We start from the raw sequence: 24000 nt of genomic DNA, 5'->3' as shown, positions 1-24000 counted from the left end.
TGGCAAAAAGTTTTTTTGCAAATAGATAGAAATTTACAAGACTAATACAAAAATGAAAAACTATCAAAACATTTTTCAAAAGTGTGGGCGTGGCAGCTTTGGGCGGTTTGTGGGCGTTAGAGTGGGCGTGGCAAAAAGTTTTTTTGCAAATCGATAGAAATTTACAAGACCAATACAAAAATGAAAAAATATTAAAACATTTTTCAAAAGTGTGGGCGTGGCAGTTTTGGGCGGTTTGTGGGCGTTAGAGTGGGCGTGGCAGCATGATTCGACAAACTTGCGCTGCGTCTATGTCCCTGGAGTCTGCATTCCTAATCTCAACTTTCTAGCTTTTGTAGTTCCTGAGATCTCGACGTTCATACGGACGGACAGACGGACAGACGGACAGACGGACAGACGGACAGACGGACATGGCCAAATCGACTCGGCTATTGATCCTGATCAAGATATATATACTTTATATGTCGAAACGCTTCTTCTGTTTACTTTTCAACGAATCTAGTATACCCTTTTACTCTACGAGTAACGGGTATAAAAACAATTTAAGCAATCGGTAGATGCTTTAGATGTAAAGTGATTGCACTCAGTATCCAAAAGTCGACCCCACCTTCCGGTGCTGTTTTTCCGGCTTTCACATGCTGCAAGTTTCTTTGTACTCGGGCTCTTTTATTTTCTTTCCACTTTCGCATACTATGCGAATTTTCTTGCACTCTGAGGCATTTTCCTTTGGCCATGTGTTTGCTTTGTCATCCGAGGCTCAAGCTCGACTTAATTATATTTTAAGTTGACTGCTTACATTAATACTTGCAGAGTAAAGAGGAAATGGAAAATAAAAATGGTTTTTCCCCCACACCCGCAGAGAAAGCAAAAGTTTTGGCCCAAAGCCTAATGACTAAATTGAGAGCAACTTTGCCAGAGTTCTCAGCACACATTAAAGGCAAATAATTTGCATACCCAACCCGACGGCTAACAACTCGAAAGTATTTCACTAACTATTTGAGTGGCGGAGGCGGAAAAATAAAAGCAAAAACGGGCTTTAATTGTGGGATCCCGGTCCTGTGCGAGAGAAATGGCTTGTAATAAATCTCGGCCTCCACTCACGGAAAACGGGGCCAGGCGGAAAAATGCGAGTATCCTTAAAGATAAGGCCCACTACTGGCGCTTATCTGGGCGTGAATGCCATGATGCCAAATCCCTTGTCGGCAATTCGAAACATTTAAACATTGAGTCGTCGACTGAGCTTGAGAATCTCGCAGCTTTTAGTCCTGGAAACGAACGGTGTTGTGTGCCTTTATTGGGCTCCTGCTTATGGCCAACATGGCCAGCGGCTAATCTATAAAAAACAAACTCCCACATATGCGTGTGTCGACACAGGGGGAAAATAGCCTTGGCCAATTCGTATCATTGCATAAATACTATAAAAAAGAAAAAGGACAAAATTATGATCAGAAAGTATAATACTACAATAACAACTTTTTAGCTTATAAAAAAGATTAGAAAATAGAGTAATAGAAAAATGTGAATCTAAATTTCCAAATTAACTTTGAGGGCCGCAAACCTTTTCTGTAGATTGCTATTGGGTAGGTTTTTCTTTCAGTGATAGTGAGGCAAAGCGAACGGAAGAAGTATCTGTTTCGAAACTGTTGCGTTGGCCGGATAGACGAATTCTCGCTACTTGATTTAAGTTCCAAGGAACACTGCATTAGGCGTATTAATTTGAAACAGTCTGGACATGTGTCGTGTGTCTTTCAGCCTGGCAATTGAGTTTGTGCTGACATTAAAATTATCGATACCGCACTTAGCCAATTTTTTGCTCTATCAACTCACAAATATTAACTTTCAATTACCAGATGACAAAATCAGCTTCTGCCACAGCTCACCCGTGCGTGTGGGCGAAAATGTCTCTGAGCGTAAATGGTTTAGGATGTGACAACATCAAAAGGAAGCCCAATAAGGATATCCAATATTTGACGGAATGGAATCGCTAATGCTCTCAAAGCTAATTGATTGTGGGACTCATAAAACCACAGCCGAAGTCTGCTTCAAGGACTTTGTGGTTTTCCTTACACAATTAAAACGACGGAGGACACATCCAATCATACACACTTGACAGATTATTTAGTCCGGCAAGTGGAGGCTTCTTATATCTAATCAAATATGCGTTACTTTGCTTTGACGATTTGCCAAAACAAACAGTTGGGCCAATGCATTTTTTTTTTGTGCTCTAAAGGACTAAATTGCCAACCTTGTGGAATTGCCGTAGACTTTATCAAACCAATACACCTCTTTAACATGATTAGGCACGGATGTCATTCTGACACCCATTCAGCACTCTTCATCAAATTATTTATTGGTTCTACAGAAGATCCCAAAGAAAATTTAATTTTGTATTCCTTCAGTTTTTAGCAACTTTTCTATTTGTGTATCACTCGATAAATTGCAAAAACACAGAAGCTTTTCATTACTTTGTGCATACAGTATTCGCCGTCGCACACTGTCGTGTTGCGCTTCGTCACTACGCGTTCTGCCGTCCACAGCTATATACTAAAGTATACATACATTAATGATTTACGTTAGCTTATAAATCTGGGACATTCCCATTAATTTGTTTATCAAAGCGCAATCGACACATTATTTTGATTGTCTGACAAGTGGCTTTTAATGTCTAATCAAATATGGGACCAACGACAAGGAGCGGCAACCTCGTTGCATTTCGCCCGAGCAAAAAGTATGGCCCACGAGGCGTATGCGCGATGCACAGACGTCAAAGTAAATTTTGCGAAATTCCGTTTGAATTGCGCACTGATGATGACAACGAACGAGAATAGTAGTGGAAATCGGAGAGACGCAGCACAACTCTGTGCTGTGCTAAGAAAAACTTGAAAAGGGGGTTGGCGGTGGGGAAAAGCGGGAAATGGAGCACGAAAAAAGTCCTGTCTGCCTCGGTTACAGCGCAAATCGGTAAATTGCAAAAACATGTTGCCATCCTTGGCGTGAGCGAGAGGCTCCTTGATTGTGTTTGGGCTGCCAGTGTTCCCGTGGCCGTTGAATGACTGATGAATGAGCTGAAGTGCAGGCCCCCGAGTGTAAGGCTTTGAGTATATGAGTTTACGTCGACGCTGGAAAGCAAGAAAAGCATGCAAACAATGCCGTTGAAAGAGGAAAAGGGAGGTGCAGGGCGGAAAACTGGTGAGCGGAAAATGAGCAGTGACAGGGGCAGAGGGACAGGGCTCATCCCATCCTTGGAGATGGAGATAGAGACAGTGAGTGAGTCCACCGTCAAGGATTCCTCACGTGCCTTTAGTTCCAAGACTCTGGCATCCCTTTTTGCTAATTAGAAAATATTGCCCAGTAGCTTTTCAGGTGAAAAATGAGTCAGTTGAAGCTTCGAGCAAGAAATTTAGAGGGCAATACAGATTTGTCAGAGTAAAGTAATTAATTTGCAACAGTTTTAATTTTCTGTTTAATGAGCTTTTATGCAAATAAAGGAAAAACACATTTGAAAAAATACCGTGGCTTTAGTGGTGAATCAATGACAAAAAGTGGGTCGATAAAACACTCATTTTCTAATTAATAAAAAAGAGAAATAATTTGCTGAATCGATGAGACTGTCGTGGTCTTTTATTATCTCTCCAGGCATTTGCCATTTTTAAACTCTGACACATTTATCACATACTCCGACGCTGACCCGCATTCGTGTGCCAAGCATCTCATAAATAATTTCATTTCGGGCGTCGACTAAATTGAATTTTTAATCATTATGCGAACAGCAACACCATAGCTCATAAAGCGAGAGTGTGTGCGAGTGAGCCATAAAACGAAATTACACGCATATATCACAGCATTTTGGCTCACGGAATCTGCACAGCGAAAGTGGAGGAAAAAACAACGGCAAAGACTAGAAATGTAGTTTTTAATTAAAACGAGCAGCTAGTTAATGGGCCAGTTTACAGCCAGCGCTGTTAACACTTTCTCCCCCAGTTTCTGAGATATTCTTTGAGCAACCAGCTTAGGCGACTGAGCGGTTTAAAGACGCTTTAACTGTAGGGTATATGAAATGGGGAGGGATTGAGGTTGTTGCCATTCGGTCGCGCATCTGAGATTGCAGTAGCCAAAAGCGAGATGAACAATGGCGGGGAGAATTTCCCATCTAAGCTCAAAAGCTTTAAATGCGCACTTTGACACAGACACACGCTCGCAATGGGGAAAACGTAGAAGAGCAGACACCAGCATTATTGGCACACCGCAGGCACCACATGGCGTATGAGCAACGCGCTGCCATCCGCCATTTACCATTCGCCATTTACCATTCACCATTTACCAGGCCTTCGGGCCCGGCTTATCTGTCCAGCTGCACAGCGACTAATAAATGTGTGTAAATTAGTTATCAAAGCCAGCGGATGCGGAAGAAAAGGGTCCTGCGCTTAATCATAACCTAGCATTAATTAATACGATTTTTTTTGTGAAGTCCGCATTACGTCTGCCAGCTTACAGTAAAATAATTGTTTTAGTAGTGCGATCTCAAAACGAGTAATACGGAAAACACTTGTCGCGTGATAATAAGTCTTAAGACTCAAATAATAATCATAATTATAAAATGAATATAATAATTAGTAATTAAAAGAAAATTAATGAAGCCATCTACAGAAGAACTTGTAAATGCTATTGAAATGGTATTTTGTCCACTTTCCCGCTGAAGTGAGCCCATTAATCATTTTGTTGGCGTTAATTTATTCATCTGAAATGCCATAAATGACGCAGCGTCCCTGCTCTTTATTCTCGGTCTGTCACAATTCGGTTCAATCGAGAGTGCTTGTCAAAATGGTTATTAATTCATTGAACTCTGGGTGTCCACCCGCACCTAAAAACTAAGCAAGCAATGTTGAGTGTATCGGGAAAATGCTCCTTAAATTTGCATTCATCAATTTACTGCCCCACTTGCTGCCCTGGCTTATTATTTCAATCAATTGCGGAAGGATGAACCGAGAGCAGGGCAAAGCAGCAGATTCAGTGAACCGATGATGACCTGCTTTTTGTCATCCCATTGCCCTTGGTCATGCGTTTGGCATTTTGTTCGAATTGACGTGAAAAGAAAATATGTTTTCTCGTCTCTCAGTTCCCTCCCAGTGGCTCCCGTAAATGCCTGCGTTATCACTGGCAAACATTTTGCAATGGTAAGCAAAGTACTTGGTAAAGTAAGTAAGTACTTGGACTGTGTCGTCGTTTAATATTTATAACAAAAGCTGAAGGCCACTCGGACGCATTTTACTTCTGCCAAAGGGGTACGTCTCTGAGCGGCTTTTTAATTACATTTTCCGATTGCCAGGACCTCAACTCGTTTTCTTGCCGCTCAAATATTTGCCGCATAACATTTTTACGAGGCATTTTTCCATTAAGATTTTTCGTTACCATTTGCCCCTTTTTCCGTACCGTTTTCCGTGTGTGTGTGTGTGTGTGGATGTGGGTGTGTCGCATTGTATTGACTTTTAAACACATCAACCGCAAATACCGCATCGGATATATAGGAAAACTCAATCAAACTGTTAATCGACTTGTGGCCCATTGCCAGGAGTGGGCACTCCCTTCACAGGATCTCAGTCGTGCGTGGGCTGAGCAGCCACCCTTCACCCCTTTTGATTGTTTTTCCATGAATTTCCAACCATAAAATGTCAATAATATGTTTGCGCTCGGCACTCCCAACCGCTGGCCTCCGCATCGCAAAATTCCGCATGTGTTTGCTCTGCTTTTGAGAACTCGTGGTCTCCATTTCATTCGGCATCCAGGAGCCATCAACTCACGGCAATCGGCCTGTTCAGTGTCAATAGGCAATAATAAATATTGAAACGTGTGGCGATGAAATGGAACAGCTTCATTTGCTTTGAGTGGGTCGCAGGATCGGTCAAGATAGACCCTGATTTGATGGAGTTTAAACAAGTCAATTCCATTAAGAGTCACAGATTGAAATAGGGATGGCAATTTGGTATGAAGAAATCGGCTTCTTTAACAACGGTTAATGCTTTAAAGGGGGCCATAGAGAAGATGGTGTGGTAATATTTTAATTACACCAGTAAAAGACTTTATTATATCCGTTACTCGTGGATTAAAAGGGTATACTTTCCGACCATATAAAGTATATATATATTGATCAGGATCAATTCACACACTTTCAAATCGTTTATATTAAATAAATACGTTTATACTACTTTTACATTCCCAACATTTTGTAGTGTATAATTTCAACCAAAACTAAATGTCAAATCAAAAAAAAACTTTTTCACTAAGCTTTTCACTTTTCATCTGTTTTAAGACTATTTGGTAATACATCAGTTTTCCTTCTACGAGCCCTGAAAACCGTTTGAAATGCATCTCAACTTTTAAATATAATTCCCAGGGTTAGCCATCAATATTAATTAAGATTTTAGCTTCGGATTCGGCCTTTACACTAACAGGTTTATTTTTGTCCCAGTGAAAAGCATTCCATGTTTGACATTCTCAATTGTCCTTCGAGCAAAGAATGAGTTTCCACCCACGAATCGAAAGCCATTTGACTCAACCATTAAGAGACAGAAGTCTTGATGTCGGTTTCCAGACCATCAAAAGCCATCCAACTTAAAGTCTGGGATTTAATTGGAGTGACTCAAATCAGTTAAATTAGACGAACCTAATGAAGAGGCTGTCGCATGTGCTGCAAAGAGATAGAGGACTTAGCCTGTGGACCAACCACACAAGCGTGCTCCTTTTGTGTCCTTTTGCAGGACCTGCCACAATGAGCTTGTGTGTGTTCGTGTGAGTGTGTGAGTGTTGTTTTGTGGGGAGCGGTGGCCAAATGAACAAGCGGAAACAATTAGCGTTGTAGCATTATTTGTAACGTGCCTTTTGGGAATCTCTTCCCCCCCGGTTTCCCGGTCTGTAATTAAGAGTCTCATTAAAAAATGATAAATTTAAATGGAAACATCTTCTGCCTGGGCTGCCGTTGCCCCACGGCTTTTGTGCATCCGCAGACAGTCTCGAGTGCCCTTCAAGAATCTGGGCTCCGCAGCTTAATTGAAAACATACTTTACGAAATTTAAGGCCAGTGAAAAGTTTATCCACGGAAACTCAAACGGAACAGGGAAATATCTAAGGATTGGAACTCCTTTGTAATCGACAAATTGGCGCCTTTGCCCAGTGCAAAGCTGACAAATCAAAAACTTTCGCCAAAGGTCCAACTTTATTTTGTTGTGCTGGAAAAAGAGAAAGTTCCAGCATTCGGGTTTGCCAAGATCCAATGACATTTTCTCCACCGCAAACGAATATTTATACCATTTACGGAATTACCTGTTAAAACTCATTCGGCCCGCTGGCAATTGAATAAAAATAAATTCCGTGTTGCGTTCTCTGTCAGCTTAAGTGGAATTAAAGTGCATTTTAAATTAAAGCTCCTCCTGCCGCACATAAAGTGCATTAAAATCAGTGAGTTGGGAGCCCAGGTGCCTGGATAATTAAAAGTTAAACGGGCTGAAGGAAGAACATTTGAGGAGATCCCTTAATTCAATCAACGCGCTATTAGTACGCCATAATCCTGTGCCTCGTGCACTGCGTACTTCTTCAGCATTTCAGCATCATTCTGCAGCATTTGCAATTCAATTAAGGTGAGGCTGAAAGTGGGCCAAAAACAATGCACTCACGCGGCGTGAAGCGTTAAAAATGCAATCAGAGGGCAAACAAAGCGCACAAAAGGAGCCGTAACTGTGACCATGACCAGACTTCAGGTACGAACTAAAGCCGGACAGGTGCCACGACTCTGTATCCACTGGCCCCACTTTTAGTGATTTTTTGTCTTTTTTGTGTCCGCCTGAAAGAAAACCGCGGCCAAGACGATGACGACGTCGCTTGGCTCCGCTGAAAGTTAATATCTTGCAACGCTCGGCCAAGTGAAACATAACACAGTGTATCCGTAAGTGGAAGTGAAGGGTTCTTAAAGTCCCAAGTCGTGTAAAGACCGCTGAGAGAAGCTGACCACACGCAGCTGCTCAATTCCGGGAAGGTGAAAGGTAAATGGAATCATCGGAAATGCTCTTTAATGCCGCTGAAGATCAATAAGGGCGAAGAACTAATTGGCATCAATATCTCAAAGAGGGAAGCAGAAAGGGTTGCACTGAAAAAAATACTATAAGCTAATTTAAAAAAGTACTACAAATATAAATAGGTTAGCTGCTCTTAAAAGCGTTTCAAGTTAATTATATTAATTTTTGGGATTAGCAAAATTAAGCATATGGAAACCAGTGATTTCATTAAACCTAATTTAATTGCGGTTGTGTAAACGAGATTTTGTTGTAAAGTGCATTTTTCTGCTGTCAATATCGGTGGTCAAGGTGTGTGCGTGCGTGTGGGTGTGAGTGTGGGTGTGAGTGTGAGTGTGGGTGTGGGTGTGGGTGTGCAAGAGTAAGGGGACACTAATCCCTGTTTTAGGCATCATTGCCTCAAAAGATTGCTGTTCATTTGCCGTGCCTAATTGGCCAATGTCAGCTTAATGCCATCCCCTCCGCTTTGGCTTCCTGCCCCCCTTCCGCCATTTACTTCGTTGGCTCCGCACTTCCGCCTAGAGCACGCAGACACACACACCGATACATGAACTCACACATGCACACAAAGAAAGACCGTCTGTGGGCTCTGTGGGTGTGGCCGAAACTAATCGCATTGACCAAATGACCCAAAAAACAAGCGACAAAATCTGCAGCTGATTGCACACACCCAGAGGTTATCCTGGCAATTTTATATGAATTTGCTGGTGTCCACACAAGGGCAATTACATGAAAATTCTCACATTTGAGTGTGAAAATAAATCAAGGAAAATACGTTATTTTTGTAGGAAAGTGGCACCCACGACCGAGGACGCGGAGGACGTGCCATTGGCTTGTAAAGAACAATTACACGTGTGTGAGGTGGGTCTCTCTCTCATTCTGTCTCTCCATTCCAATATCGCCCAGATACAGATGTATCCCAGTGTATCCATAAACGGCAATTTAGTTTTCTCATGTAAATCCCCTAGAAGGTCACCAAGCGGTCGACGTGGCTTAAAGCTCCTCGGCGGTTTTCTGGGCTTAGCTTTATGGGCGGGCGGCATGCGATGTGCTTGGCCAACATACAGCACGTGGCCAATTCCAAGTCCAGGTCCTGTTCCTGATCCTGATCCCTCTCCAAGGACATGGCACACTCCTCGCTCTCATGCACCGCACGTCCTGCAACTAATCGCTCAGGTCCTTCAAGTCCTCGGCAGGCTGGCAGAAGGCAGACAGCCAGGAACACTTTCGTGACCATGCAGCATTGTGTCTATCATTGTGGTGGAGCTGCTTCTCCATGGCCTGCTACACTCCGCAGAAAGATGAATGTATACTTTAGATTCTTATTACGGGTTCTCGGACCAAGCCTCAAAGAATAGATATAAATAAGTACAAGAATACTACTATTTTTTGGCTTTAATTTAAAGTCCACTTTATTTTTGAACAATTTTGCTAAGTGTATTCCTGCTGGACATAATCACGCATCGCCATCGCCACTTTGCTCAATCCCGGCAGCTTACTTGGTAGGCGCGAACCTCGAATTTGCGGCTGGAAATTGATAAGAATGTTTGTTGCATTCGCCACACGTAAGGATTCCAAATGGCTTAATTTGCCGAGCAAAACGAAAGTGCTAAATATTCAAGTGGTTCACGATTAACATCAACCGAGCTGAAATATTCTTTTAACCCTTGCTTAAGTCGCTTTTGTGTGCGAAATACTTTTGAAGTGAAATAAATATCCAAATATGGCAACAAATGGCAGCCATATAGAACTGCAGCTGAATACAATTTTTTTGATAAAATTTCGCCAAATCAACAGTTTTATGATTAGTAAATCACCCAGCACTTCCACTTCGGCCCGCGCAAATGATAGCCATAATTTAAAAGCCGCCGCCAATAAAAAAGAAATGAATGAACGTATAAACTGATGCGTGAAATACACGCGGGCTTTAAAATAATTTGGTGGCGCGTTAAGCAAAAGGTCTGGCCAAAACAAAATAATAAAAAACAAATCTTCGGTCGCAAAATATATATTATATTGTAATATAATTTCTCGAGCGTAAATCTAATTTATCAATTTATGTGAGCGGGGAGTAAAAAAAACGTTTGGCAAGGCCAGCCGACAAAAGTCCCCACCAAACGGAGTCCGAAATTTATTTTGTTTGTGGCTGTGACCTGCGGTTTTTGGCCTTCATTGCCAGCTCGCCGGTCCTGTTCGTGTATATAGTACACGTATATGCAGGAAACGTGTCCGGGTCCTTGCAGTAATTGGCAATAAATGTGTTCATGAATTTTAATGTTGCCCTCGTCGGTCAGCGAAAGGCGCAAATCGGCCACGCCCGCCATCGGGCATAATTCATAATGTTATGCCAGATGCTTATTTTTTGGTTTCGTTTCATGGGGACCTTAGCCTCTTGTCGGGAATTTAACGTAATTTGATTTCGCTCCCATGGCTAGAATTGAGATTTATTTGGTTTTGAACTGAACCGGCTTTTTGGCTCAACCCCTCCTTCATTTGAGTAAATTTAATACCGTTCAGTTGGCCGGCAAATGAGAGTTTATTGTGTGTGTAATTCGAGAGAAAGGAATGCTCCAACCACTTCCGTTTTGGCTTAAGCTCAGTGTTTCTGGGCTGAGTTGCCTTTGATTTATCATATTCAATTACAAAAGTAGCGAACGTATTAAATGCCACATCCGGCGCTGTTCCAAGAGGCGTACGAGTAACTTTGTGCCCAGCCCCTTTCCAATTTGATCCATCTTTGCCTCTTCTTCCAGCCTTCTGTTTGTCCTCCGAAGTGGGCAGCGTGCCAAACAAATTTGCCAATGTTTAAATAACAAACAGTTTTCCCTGCTGAAAGCCGATATCAACATCTACTCAGGACAGTATTCCGCCTCCGCGAACCACAACTTTTCGCCACTCGACCACTTCGCGTGCGCCATCTGCAGTCGGCGCAAAGTTGGCCAAAAGTCCTAGTGGAGCGTGTAGGACGTCAGCTGCTTTCGGGGTATTTGTTGCTCTACTCCTGAGTGTGTGGCCCCATCCGCCTTCCAGTTTGTGGGCCAACGATTCAGACAGATGCTGATTTCTGGCCATCCATCTTCAAACGAATCCGGTTTACTGAGAACAGAGTGATTAAGTTTAGCTTTTTGGCTGTGGGAAACGTTGGTCTGCATTAAATGTGAACTTCTTCTAATGCTTTGGATTATGGCTTTGGAAGTATGCTGCTGCCAGGCAGTAAGTTGCCTACTAAGTTTTAAAATCAAGTAATGTATTTTAAAATATATATATTCCATTTGATAATTTGATTTCTTCACTGTTTATCGTTGGGCAAACTTTATGGACTAAAAAGCCATAGAACACGAGAATGCGATTAAATTTTTATTTGTTATCCCTAAATCCACAACATTATTTCCCAGGTGTGACACCCAATTTGAATTTAAATTTCCGCCTTGAGGAACTCGCATGCAAAAAGAATTTATATTCGGCTAGGGTGCCACTTGCACTGCGTATTTCACGAAACTTCTACATTTTTGAATGCATTTTTGGGAACTTTATTGTGAGTAATGTGCCATGTTAAATTGGGTGTGCGTGTGCGAATAAAGAGCCCAGAGTGTGCTCCTTTGGAACGTTTCGCCGACTTGAGTGCAAAAAACTGTCCTGACGCCGAAGTTGCGGCGGAGGCTGTCGCAATTTTTCACTTTTACCGCACCAACTTTGCGGGAATATTACTCAGCCGGGCCCAGAGGCAATATCCTGACAACAAATCCGGCAAGCACAATGCATAAGGTGCCGACTATGAGCCGGCAACTGTCAAGTTGCCGGTTGCCGGTTGCCAGACAACTCTTTCTTTGCGTTTCTCCATCGCAGCCAGCAGCCTGCATCCTGCAGAGCCACTACTGCGATCCAGGCAAATATGTAAAATGAAAAGTATGCTGCGCATAAATCCTTCTGCTTTCGCGTGTTCCCGGCAAACGTCTGCAAGGAAAAGCCGCCGCGTCCAAGCCAAAAATTCCCTGAGCTGAAATTTAATTTTCCAATGCATTCGCCGGACGTGGCCTTTAAGCAAATTGGAAATGGTTTACACGGCACACAGAAAGAAAGTTATCTTTTCTAATAATAAAAAATCTACAATATGGACAGACAATAACTGTTGACTCATAAAATATAATTTCATAATTTAGATATTTTAATGATATTTAATGAAAAAAACTAGAGAAAATATAAATTAAAGTACCCGTCTTTGCTTTTGTTTCTGTGTAGCTTCCCGACGCATTTCCCACTGTAATCTTTGATTTTCAGTTTGTTTTTTCTGTTGTGTTGCAACCACAATGTGCTGCGGCTAATTTATGCAGCACGTTGGGCTGTTAGACTGCATCGGGACCTCGGGACCACAGGACCAGCGCCACAGTTTATCGCTGGCCACGGCGTGCTTGTGTCCTAGTGTCCTGCTGCTGGCGACCACAAATCACCGAGGTCAACACGGCGTATACGCAACGCACACACCCCAAACCAAACACACACACACACACACACGCCGAGCCAAACAAAACGAAAGTATGTAACAAAACCACTGAACTTAAAACAAAAAATATAGTATAGTGCAAAAACAACTGGCGGAGCAGCTGAAACCATGTCAACATGTGACACCACGTTGATTTCAATTTGAATGGGTCTGCGGTGGCTGTTAGGTGGAGTATGTGGCTGCGTGGTTTTATATATAGATTAGCAGCTGCGGCAATTGAAAGCAGGAAGGGCAGAGGTGAAACCGTAAACTAGTTCAGCAAGTCGTTCAATCGTCGAGCAATGTAATTGAATTAGGGATAATTAGAGCAATGTTTTAGCATTCGTTGGGACTTGAGGTTTGAAAAAAGGGAAACCCCAAATCGAGTGCAAAAGCGTTTTAAATAATCATTTTAATATTTTAATCTCGAGAAAATGTTGCTGAACTCTTAAGCTTTTAGCATAACAGGCCACCACTAATTGCATTCACTAACCACCGACTGAGATGCTAAACTAACTCCATTTATTTTTCTCCCTATCCATTCTGCGGCTCGTCCTGGACAGATGCTTTTCAAGTGGCTCCTGTTCAGCCTGTGCATAATGCCGGCCATGTTCAGCAATACGAGGAGGAAATGCCCCACTGAATGCCAATGCAGCATGGACGACTTGGATCGTTATCAAGCCATCTGCACAAAAGGTAAGTGGCGCAATAAATGCAAAAGGCGGAACCGATACGGTAAGGGTGCGGGAAAGCTGGAAAAACCCCACATAATGCTCGGAAATTATGCAAGAAAAAGAAGAAGGTTGTCTTGAGTACCGATAAGGTGTTTCACTGCTGGATACTATCATAATTACACATCCAGCAGTGATGCGAAAATGCCCTGCTCACACGCAATCTACGGATGTGGGGATTTCCCCGGACATTACTTTTAAAGCTCGCCATTTATTTCCCTTAAATGTCTGACAATTTCAATTTGTTCAACTGTCATTTGCCGTCGTCGCAGTGGCTGGGGAATTTTTTACTTCGATTCCCCTACCAGCTCATCTGCTCCTCTGCTTTTCGCCCCCCAAAAATCTATAATTTCAATTTAACGCTTGTTTGGACAGCACTCACATATAGTAAGTCCTCGAATTGCTTTGAATGTGATGCTTCCGTCGTTTTAATTTCGTTTCAAAAACTGTTGGGCTTTTAATAATTGCACTGGATTAGATCTAGCACCAGAAATGGAATTGGGAAAACGAAATTTATATTTAATCGTGTTGAAATAAAGCCATGGAAAAAAGCTTTAAGTGTTTGCGTATATTTGGCAAACCCAAGTCCTTAAGTTTACAACTAGAAGAGCCAGCTTGAAATCAAAGAGAAACGTGGGAACTTATGACGTATGTTTATACCCGTTACTCGTAGAGTAAAAGGGTATACTAGATTCGTTGAAAAGTATGTAACAGGCAGAAGGAAGCGTTTCCGACCATATAAAGTATATATATTCTTGATCAGGATCAATAGCCGAGTCGATTTGGCCATGTCCGTCTGTCCGTCTGTCCGTCTGTCTGTCCGTATGAACGTCGAGATCTCAGGAACTACAAAAGCTAGAAAGTTGAGATTAAGCATACAGACTCCAGGGACATAGACGCAGCGCAAGTTTGTCGAATCATGCTGCCACGCCCACTCTAACGCCCACAAACCGCCCAAAACTGCCACGCCCACACTTTTGAAAATGTTTTGATATTTTTTCATTTTGTATTGGTGTTGTAAATTTCTATCGATTTGTCAAAAAATATTTTGCCACGCCCACTCTAACGCCCACAAACCGCCCAAAGCTGCCACGCCCACACTTTTGAAAAATGTTTGATATTTTTCATTTTTGTATTAGTCTTCCAAATTTCTATCGATTTGCCAAAGAACTTTTGCCACGCCCACTCTAACGCCCACAAACCGCCCAAAGCTGCCACGCCCACACTTTTGAAAAATGTTTAGATATTTTTTCATTTTTGTATTAGTCGTCTAAATTTCTATCGATTTGCCAAAAAACTTTTTGCCACGCCCACTCTAACGCCCACAAACCTGCACTTCTACTAGCTGAGTAACGGGTATCAGATAGTCGGGGAACTCGACTATAGCGTTCTCTCTTGTTTTGGATTGAAGTCAAGGTACATGGTTAAAATATTGTTTTGTACAAAGTTTATTCTAATAGGATTAAATAAACGCTGCAAAAACCTCGATAATAAATTCGACTAATTTGCTCTAAGCTGCAATTTGTTAGAATTTCCGCGGCTAAGCTAATGAGCAACCCTTATCTCTTAGCCCAACAAAAGCTCGTGAACAAAAATGAGGAAAAATAAAAACAGAATGAGGACAACAAAATAAAACTGGGTGCGCGCGTTAAAATATGTTACAATCAGTGTTAATGCTCAGCATTTTTATGAAAATTCCCGCAGCGTGCTTAGCCAACATAAAACCGCTGCAGCAACAAGATCCCAATCCCAATCCCCAACCGCCAACCCCGTCGAATATGAATACAATGAGGGCATTATAGTGAAACTTCGCCCCTTAGACATTCACATGCCCATAGAGCACGGCCACGGAAAATGCAAAGTGCATAAAGCCCAGATCCGAAGCCCCACCGAAAAACACAATGAAACTGAGCGGAGAGTAAAAATTGTGCTGCATACAAATGCGATGTTAATGGTGACTGGGATCCGTTTGCCTGGTTGTAAAATACTCGCAGTTGCTCGGCAAATTCTAAATAGATGACCGACATTGTTGGCATACAAATATACAAGGCGGACTCCCCTGGGGATGCAATTAATGATCTTGTTGGCCAGGACAGGAACATTGAGAGATAATCCCATAAAAAGTATAGTATAATATAGTTAGAGGCACTTGGTAGGAAAATGTTGATAAATTAAATGATTTAATAAATATATTTCTCTATTTAAACCGCAGATCGCAGACCTCTCTGCAAAATCCGCCAAACAACCGTCGGCTGCATAAAATTAGTTCAAGTGTCCTTGACATAACTACTTGACCTCAACTACTTTTAACTGTTGTGGTTTTATTGTTTATTTTACAGGAGGCTTGAATTCACTGCTGTCGCCAAATGAGTTGGACGCCGATGTAAAGGTTATTATCATCCGAGGACCCCGGAATTCCATTACAATCGGACCAGCCCTGAGGCAGTTCATGAAACTGGAGATCCTTCGCATCACCGACTCCAATCTGCCGGCAATAGGCGCGGAGTCGTTTTGGGGCCTCAAATATCTGCGGATATTAGGTGAGTAATCAAAGCCTTTACGAGCGCGGAGGCTCTTAAATTCAGCCTGAACATATAATTTCAAAAGGGGCAGCGATTTCAATTTAAGCAGCTGCGCGCTCTTAAAACCCCACTCGCTGATATGCAAATAATACGGAGCAATCGGAAGAAAAAGGAGCGGGTGGAATAACAGCGATGCGGTTGTCCTGCAGCCTCGTAAAATGCGAAACGCAAACGAAAAGGCAAATAAAGGAGCGGACGCGTCGCACGACGTTAAATGAGCAGGCCGAGAAAGGACAGCGCAGGATAACGCTGATTTTAAAATGTTCGGATGGGTCTCTCACATTTTTCATCAGCTCTCATTTTTGATTTATAATTCGACGAGCTTTTTTGTTTACAAATCACTTTATAATTCATTTTAATTGACTACAAGCACATTAACTAAGTTGCAAGTTTAGATAACAGCTTTAACTCCATTCTCATTTATACTGGTTAAAAGTTAATTAACTTTAGTATACTTTAACATCCGATTTATAGTAAAGAATCCTTTGTGTAGCGAAATCGGGTTTGCAAAGATGGTACGAAATCTACATAAAAGAGTAATGAAACTTCGCTTTGAGCCTGCCAAACGCTTGTAGTCTTGTCAATAAAATTGAAATTGATGCGCCAAACAGCAGAAAGCGCCCGAAAAATAAAAATAAAAGGGGATTGGACTGGTGGCGGCAGAAAGCAAGTGTAAAGCCAACGAAAGCAATGCTCGATATCGTTGGGGCTTTAAACTTGTTTATTTGTGCTTTATGTGTGCCGTAGCGCCCCCTGCTGGCGGTTTACAGCCATGGTACTGCCCTCCAATTATTTACATGCTCGGATCTTATTTTTTTGGCTCGGCCCCCTCAGCCATTGGTGTTTCATTCGCTTGTCAGGAGTTTCACGAGCTACAAAAACAGAGTTGCACTGCAGTTAAGGATTTTTTCCGGTCTGCCAGCAAAGAGCAGCACGGAACAATTGGCATTTCTTTTGGCTTGGCTTGGCTGTTCCTTTTCCTTTTCCTATTTCTATTTAAATTAATTTTGCAGAATGTTTAGGGGGGCGTGGTTGCCACTGGTTTTGTGCTAGACAATGGGGCGTATGTGTAATGTGTTTTGCGTTTATTTAAGCTGCGTCAAAACCAAGGGAGTACTGAGCTGCTTAAATAAGTTTTATCTAGAAAACCGGGTTAAATGCATTTTTGCATTCATAGTTTTTCATATTGCTCATTCGTATTGTCCTGACGCATTGATTTTGGTAGAAAACAGACAATAAAATACATGCCACTATTAATTTCTGTTGCAGACCTGTCCAAGAACAATATAACCAACATCACAGAGAATAACTTTCGAGGACAGGATAATCTACTGGAATTGGACTTATCAAAAAATAAAGTTTTACGCATGGCCAGTTCAACGTTTCGCCATTTGACAGTAAGTACATAACAGACTTTTGATTGATAGATTAATAGCCTTATGTTTGCATCTGTTGCTGTTGTGCGGTGCTTAAAATTGAATACCCTTATGTTACCCATATAGTTGTTTAATTACAACCACGGATAACAGGGAAATGGCTCATTCAGTAAGGAATTTTTGTGCACGTAGGGAGGAAGCAATAGCAATCTCCGATTTTATGAATGAGTCGTAAGTTTCCGATAAGCATGTATTAAGCAATAGTTTGTCAGTCTTAGTCTCAAAGCTGATTGCATTTGGCCTTCATGTAATAAATTGTGTGGCATTTTTAATAGCCTTGTTGCAGCTGCAAATTTGTTGACTACTTTTCGGGGCGAAAAAGAAGAAAGTTCTACGTGCTTGAATTCAAGTTCTCCTGGTCCACTTTTCCCAATTTTCCCGGCAGCCGGCGGAAGTGCAAGTGCACAGAAGTTAGTTTCGTTGTCTTCAATGTGCTTTCGATTTTGTTTTGCACTGCGCACTGCGCCCCAGTTACTTCCTCTACCGCCTCCCTTTGCCGCTTTTCCACTTTTCCGCTTTCCCACACCGCCCCCTGCCAGGAAAAGCCAGTGCAGCGTTTGCAACTTTTTTGGCAGTTTCCGGGACCCGGTAATATTTGCCTGATTTATGAATTATTAGCCGTAGCTGCAGTGCCTGATCATAAAACATTGTTAATTCAGTGCGTGCCGTAATAAACTTGCTAAATTGCTTCTCTTAACCGAAAAGGATCTGCGTCGCCTTAATTTGGCCGACAACTCGATTGTGGAGCTCGTGCAGCGCAACTTCTTTATGCTGAGTAGACTCAAGTATTTGGACCTTAGCGGAAATCCGCTGCAGGATTTACAGCCGGATGTGTTTCGCGATGTGCCGGTGAGTCGTCTACAAATAGAAATGTTTAATCTTTTGTTATGGCAGCGAAACTTGATGATTTGTTTTGTCGCAGGAACTCAAAGTGCTCAAGTGTCGCAATTGCCAGTTGAAAAAAATCAATCCGCAGATGTACAATTTATTGCCGCTTTTAAGCGAATTGGATTTGGGACGCAACGAGGTTTGTCTCGGCCACATTTATTTGTCCCTCGCAAAAGAGTTTTTCCAATTATTTTTTCTTTCGCGCAGTTCAAGTTTCTCGACAAGGATGAATTCCGTGATGTGAAGCGACTAACCAAAGTTTTGCTGGATGGCAATCAATTGTCCGTGGTGGTGGACCAACTCTTTCGCATGCAGAAGAGTCTTAATCATTTGGGTGCGTCATCGACATTATACTCACTCCGCGACGGTCTTTTAAAAACTCTAAATTGCTTTCTACTTGCCTTCCTTTTCTTGGGTTTTTTGCTGAAACCATTTTAGATTTGTCGTACAATCGGTTGGCCAAAGTACCCAATGACTCGTTTCTACAGCTGACCAACTTGACCTTCCTAGACTTGTCCTACAACAAACTGGTTCGGCTGGAGCCACAGTCCATTAGAAGTCTGAGCAACCTACTGACGCTCAACATAAGTGGCAATGTGCTGATGGATCTCAGGGAGATGAGAGAAACCTTTGAGGTGAGGTGGCCTTTTGAATTGTTACAGATTAAAATATTTATTTCATAGTCCGGAAAAATTCCATGCATAGGCAATTGATATATTATTTTCTATACCTGTTCCAAACTATTTTTTCAGCTCATTCCCCAGCTAACTCACCTGGCGATTGCGGACATGGGCACAATGCCCATTGGCCTGCTGCATCCCTTCAAGCAGCTGAGATATCTCAATATCTCCGGCAATTCCTTGAACAACACGGCATTGGAGGTCATCGATCCGTGTCGAGAACTGGAGGTAAGTCAGTCACAGCAGATGCAGGACCTAGGTAATAATTCAGCCTGGAATGCCGCACACATTTGTCCCCGAGATCCATTGTCCTGCATCCTGGACTGTTGATTCCTTCTGGCCAATTTGTAGAATATTTCATTGTAAAGCATTGAGGGAAGCTCGGGCAGCCAGGTACCATCACTGGCATTGAGGGTGGTGGAAGGGATATTTGCAGTTTTCGTTAGCGTTTGCCGTTTGCCGTTTCTGTTTATACATTTCTGACAACGGGCCAAAGCCGTGGCCTTATTCCGTTTACCAGCCGGGAGGATCATGTCCCATCCGTCTGTATGTCACCCTGGTTTTTGTACGTGCCCCATGTCAGTCAGCCCCTCTTCTTTAGCTCCTTTTTTACACCCCAATTTATATCCAACCAAGTGGTGTCCTTGCACTCTGCTTGCGGATTGTTTTCGGTGCCGTGCTGGGGATCCATTGTTGCCACAGTCCTGCCATCGAGTTTTCTGTTATTGTTGCCGTTTTCTATGGCAAATGTATTGGGCAACAACAAAAGCTGCAGGAGCATCAACAGCCCGAGCAACAACAATCATTTTATAGCCATTAAGCCTTTCATTTTAATTGAATTTAATTGTGTATACACTTCACTCAAGCCATTTGGGTACTGTTATTGTGGCTGGCCCAAAAATTACCAAATTGTTTTGCTTGATTCTCAGAGTCTTCTACACACGAATAAATATTTTTCTTCGCGTTGGGTGAACTAGTTCGAATTTTAACAGGGATTAATTAAGAGCTTGAAGATGACGGTTTTTAAAATACAATTAGTTTCAAAAGATCCTAATAATTTTTAATACATGCAATTGGTATACAAAAATTAAAATTGGGGTAAGCTTAATCTCTGAGTGTTGCCGTGCGTGTTCCTAAGCTAATTGTCATTTAAACAGAATAGTTTTCCAATAAAAATGAAACTTTTGTCTACCAACCACTCCCCTCTGTCCATCCACTCGAAATGCACTTTTAATTGAACTTTTCTGGCCATTTTCCCGGCCCCTGTTCGCCAACAGTTTTTGGACTTATCTCGGAATCAATTACACGGCATCAGCGAGGACACGGCCCTCAGGATCCAAGGCATACGCAACGTGCGACTCGACAACAATCCTTTGATATGCGACGAGTGCCACATGGGGAAATTAATAAATGTCGTGCGCCAAGTAAGTAAAAATGCAGTTGCAAACAAAATAAATGCTATCGGCAGGGAAAATTCCATTTCAATTAGGTTTCGTCGTAGTAGTTGCTGATTGATGACGTCTTCCAACACGACCATTCTCATTCACTTTCGCTTCATCCTTGCAGCTTCAGTGGAAATGGGACACCTACCCCATTTGCTTTCTGCCGAAGAGCCTACGAGGCGCAGAAATAAATAATTTGGATATCAACGGGCTGCACACGTGCTTGACTTTCATCACCGACGAGGAGCAAAACGCAGCAAGCACATCATATAACTTTCTTGAGCACGGTAAGGTCATAATACAGAATACATACTTCATGGTATCAAATTAGTTTGGTGCACGTACTTGACTCAAACACTTTCACAAAGCATGTGGAAGTAAATATGTAAACAATCGAGTCAGAAATTTGTAAAGGTCTTGCTACCAAATAGTGGATTCATTTCTTAAATAATATCTTTTCGTGAGTATTGTGTGTCAAATGTGTTACTTGTCAAGTAAAAGCAGTGCATCACTATCCAATTGTAAAACAGTTAAAAGCAATTCCATTATCTAAAGCTAGGTGTAGCTTTTGTTTACTCTCAGAAACAGTCGATTTTCTTATCTCCGCAGGAAGTGCGCGTAGCAGGTACCTTATAGTCGACTTCAGCTTTCCATCTTGTTGTACCTTACTTCTAATACAATTAAAAAGAGTATTCAAAGTGCAAACGCAGTTACGTTAACATTTAAATCTCTGTTAATTAACCGACAGGTGGTCTCAATACTCTGGCCATTCTGGGTGGCATCATCTTTGTGCTAATTGCCGTCATTATACTATCCTTGGTTGCCTGCTTTTCGAAAAATCGCGCTCGCTACTACACGAGGGAGGACCACCTGAATGGCAGTAAGTACAGATTAGTACCTGAATTTAAATTTGATTGCAGTTCGGGAGGATGAGGTGTCTTAAGCCCCGAACTCCGGGAAAATTGCCAAGTGCAGGCGCAGAAGTAAAAATGGGGAAAACGACATCCGGAAATTTATGTGCCGGATACTGGCACGCGCATGATTCACCAAATTAAAAATAAAGGAAAAAGTCGCCGCACTTAATTAATTACAAGGACGTGCTTCATTATGCCGAGCACCTCGCTTCCCACTCCCAGCGTAATGTGGGAATAAATAAATTTCACACTGACCAAGTTCCGCCGGCGCTAATGTTTGTGCTCACCTGAAGTTGGCCTTCGGGCATCCTCCATTCAGCAGAACGCACTCGAGGGAAACCTTGCCGAAATACAGGGAAAAAAGGACCAGAGGGTCGGCAAAAAGAAAACAAAACCAAACTTCTGAATTTACGCAATTGTAGCATATCTGCACAAACAATGAAATGGCCTTAGAACCAGTCGCCCAGCCACAACGAAAACTTTTTGCCGCACACAAAAATTCGATTCCCACGATAAACGGGCAGGGAAAACATGGAAAAAATAGTCAAAAATTTCAGCTGGTAGCTGACAAAAACTCCTAGCCCTACCCATACATCCCGTGGAGTTCTTTAGAAAAAAAGTGCGAAACTGTGACGCCGCCGAAGCCTTTCTCTGTCCTAGATTGCACAACGGCACTGTAAAAAAAATTATTAAAAATAACCAATACTGAAACTAAAATATAATTGAACTTTATGTTAATTTTATCTTGTTTCTATATGTTTTTACATGTATGTTTTAAAATTTGATCGAGTATATAAGAGCTTTTATAACTATATATGTACCAATTTTATTTTTGAAAGGCATAGCTGGTTCTCATTTGTTTCTCGTCCCTTTCCTTTTATTCTTCCTTCCCCAGGCGAGAGCAAGTGCCTGGAAAAAAATCTGGAGGCGACCACGATTACAACGCTGGGCAATGGCAACTCGCCCACCACGACGACCACGCTGACCCTGGCCACCCCCCCGGCAGCACCAAATGGTCCGAAGACGAATGGACAGGGCCTGAGCTTAAGTCCTGCCAACGGCAGCACGCCCGTTCACGGAGTCTCCGAGGACAAGGGCAAGGAAATCAACTTCACCTTTCCCGTGGACGATCGCGTCTGCACCATTGACGAGCTGATGCCGCCACCACCACCACCTCCGCAGCAGCATCCGCATCCCAATATGGGCAGCCTGATGTACAGTGTGTCTCACTCGCCGAGCTCGGCTACAACCCTGGCAGCTGTGGCAGCGGCGGCGACTGTAATCCCGCCAGGAGCCCCCTCCCACTCCCACTCCCACTCCCACTCCCACTCGCCCATGCCCACGCCCACACCCACTCCCGCCGAGGCTGTGGTTGTGGTCCTGCCCCCACCACCGCTACCACCACAACAGCACCACCACCAGATGGACGGCAGCCTGGCCAGCTTGCGGGAGGTGCAGCAGCAGCTGGTCCATCTGAGCAGCACGCTGGAGCCGCTGGTCAGCGTTAACTGACCCAGGGGCCCATCGGGAGCCACCGCGTCCTCATCAGCTACGAAGTTTGCCCAGCAAACAGTTGGCACGACACCGACGTAAGTCGCCGGAGAGTTGGATTTGCAGTTTGCAACGGGACGACGGGGCGTATAATTAATGGCCATGCGGGGTCACATTGAAGTGCAGTAATTAGGATTTGAGTTCGCAATTAAGTTCATTAATCACTCCAGACGATCATCATCAAATTTGGCCTTTCCCCAAAGGAATACGCCAATATTCCATACTGCCATTTTCACAATTAACGAACTTTACCAGTGTTTCACTAAGATACTTGTAACTTAATTTTAATGTTTTTATATGCGCATCTGTATATAAAGTTGGTCTAAATTTAGGTAAAGTATAACACACGATTCATTTCGACACATTTCGAATGTGATAAAACCGAGCGTATTCTGTAAATAAGTATTAAGGCAAGCGAACCATAAAAACTAAGTGTAAAATCTGTAAGGGATAAAAGAGAAACTTGTATATTTGGCCAACGCGATTCAAAATTGAGCAGCCGCTGTTTGAGAATTTAAAAGTAAACATTAATATAGCACGTAGTTAGTGGCATAGATTTCCAAGACACATACAAAACCTATATAGAACTAGCATTAAGGCATGTCAAAGTATATTGTTCAAGCCCAACAGCATAAGAAGCAAAAGAAGCAAAAGTCGGCAATCATTTGAATGAAACCCAACTAGAAGCCCAAACGATTTTCGGTTCTTCCCTCGAATCAATAACAGAACTTGGCATTTTCACGTATCCTTAAGTCGGAAAATTGTATTTATTTTACACAGCAATAACCGTAATCCATAATAAAGTGTGACTGTTTATGAAACCAAAGGAGATACGTGTCATTCTTGAAACCAAAAATGGAATCCGCAAAAATGGTAAGGTCTTCCTGCGAGCAATTTATTTAATAAAAATTCACATTTACTGCACTGCACACTTGCATCATTTGCGGTTTTCCGTTCTTGGCCCTGCGCCACCCCATCTATCTTATCCCATTGTGTGGCATCTGAAATTATGTTGGTAACATGTCGCCGAGCATGTGCTGGCTTTTCCGACCCCACCCAACCCTCCTCGCCCATTTTCCGCCCCTCCGTTTTCCGCCGAGACGGAGCAGCGCTTCCTAAGCGACCGCAAGGACGACACCAGGCTAAAACCAAACTCAACGCAAATGAAAATTGCTTCCGTTTCCGCGGTGGCTAGGATACGGCACTCGGATTGCTATTGTTGCTGATTGCATT

At 42.6% G+C, this 24000-nt stretch overlaps 1 protein-coding gene across 1 annotated transcript in view; it reads left to right on the top strand.

The window, feature by feature from the left end:
* The window catches only part of LOC120447228 (insulin-like growth factor-binding protein complex acid labile subunit), a 50531-nt gene extending 26947 nt beyond the window's left edge, over positions 1 to 23584 (top strand). The window contains exons 4-15 of the mRNA XM_039628753.1: positions 13107 to 13239; positions 15614 to 15814; positions 17126 to 17253; positions 17998 to 18141; positions 18215 to 18319; positions 18388 to 18514; positions 18619 to 18815; positions 18933 to 19088; positions 20138 to 20284; positions 20427 to 20589; positions 21051 to 21182; positions 22112 to 23584. Coding sequence (XP_039484687.1) covers positions 13107 to 13239; positions 15614 to 15814; positions 17126 to 17253; positions 17998 to 18141; positions 18215 to 18319; positions 18388 to 18514; positions 18619 to 18815; positions 18933 to 19088; positions 20138 to 20284; positions 20427 to 20589; positions 21051 to 21182; positions 22112 to 22728 — 2250 coding nt within the window. The 3' untranslated portion in view covers positions 22729 to 23584. The remainder of the gene's footprint in view (positions 1 to 13106; positions 13240 to 15613; positions 15815 to 17125; positions 17254 to 17997; positions 18142 to 18214; positions 18320 to 18387; positions 18515 to 18618; positions 18816 to 18932; positions 19089 to 20137; positions 20285 to 20426; positions 20590 to 21050; positions 21183 to 22111) is intronic.
* The last annotated feature ends 416 nt before the right edge of the window (positions 23585 to 24000 follow it).

The sequence above is a fragment of the Drosophila santomea genome, chromosome 2R, assembly GCF_016746245.2.
Source record: "Drosophila santomea strain STO CAGO 1482 chromosome 2R, Prin_Dsan_1.1, whole genome shotgun sequence".
Classification (NCBI taxonomy): domain Eukaryota; kingdom Metazoa; phylum Arthropoda; class Insecta; order Diptera; family Drosophilidae; genus Drosophila; species Drosophila santomea.
This window is presented reverse-complemented; position numbering and strand designations above follow the sequence as displayed.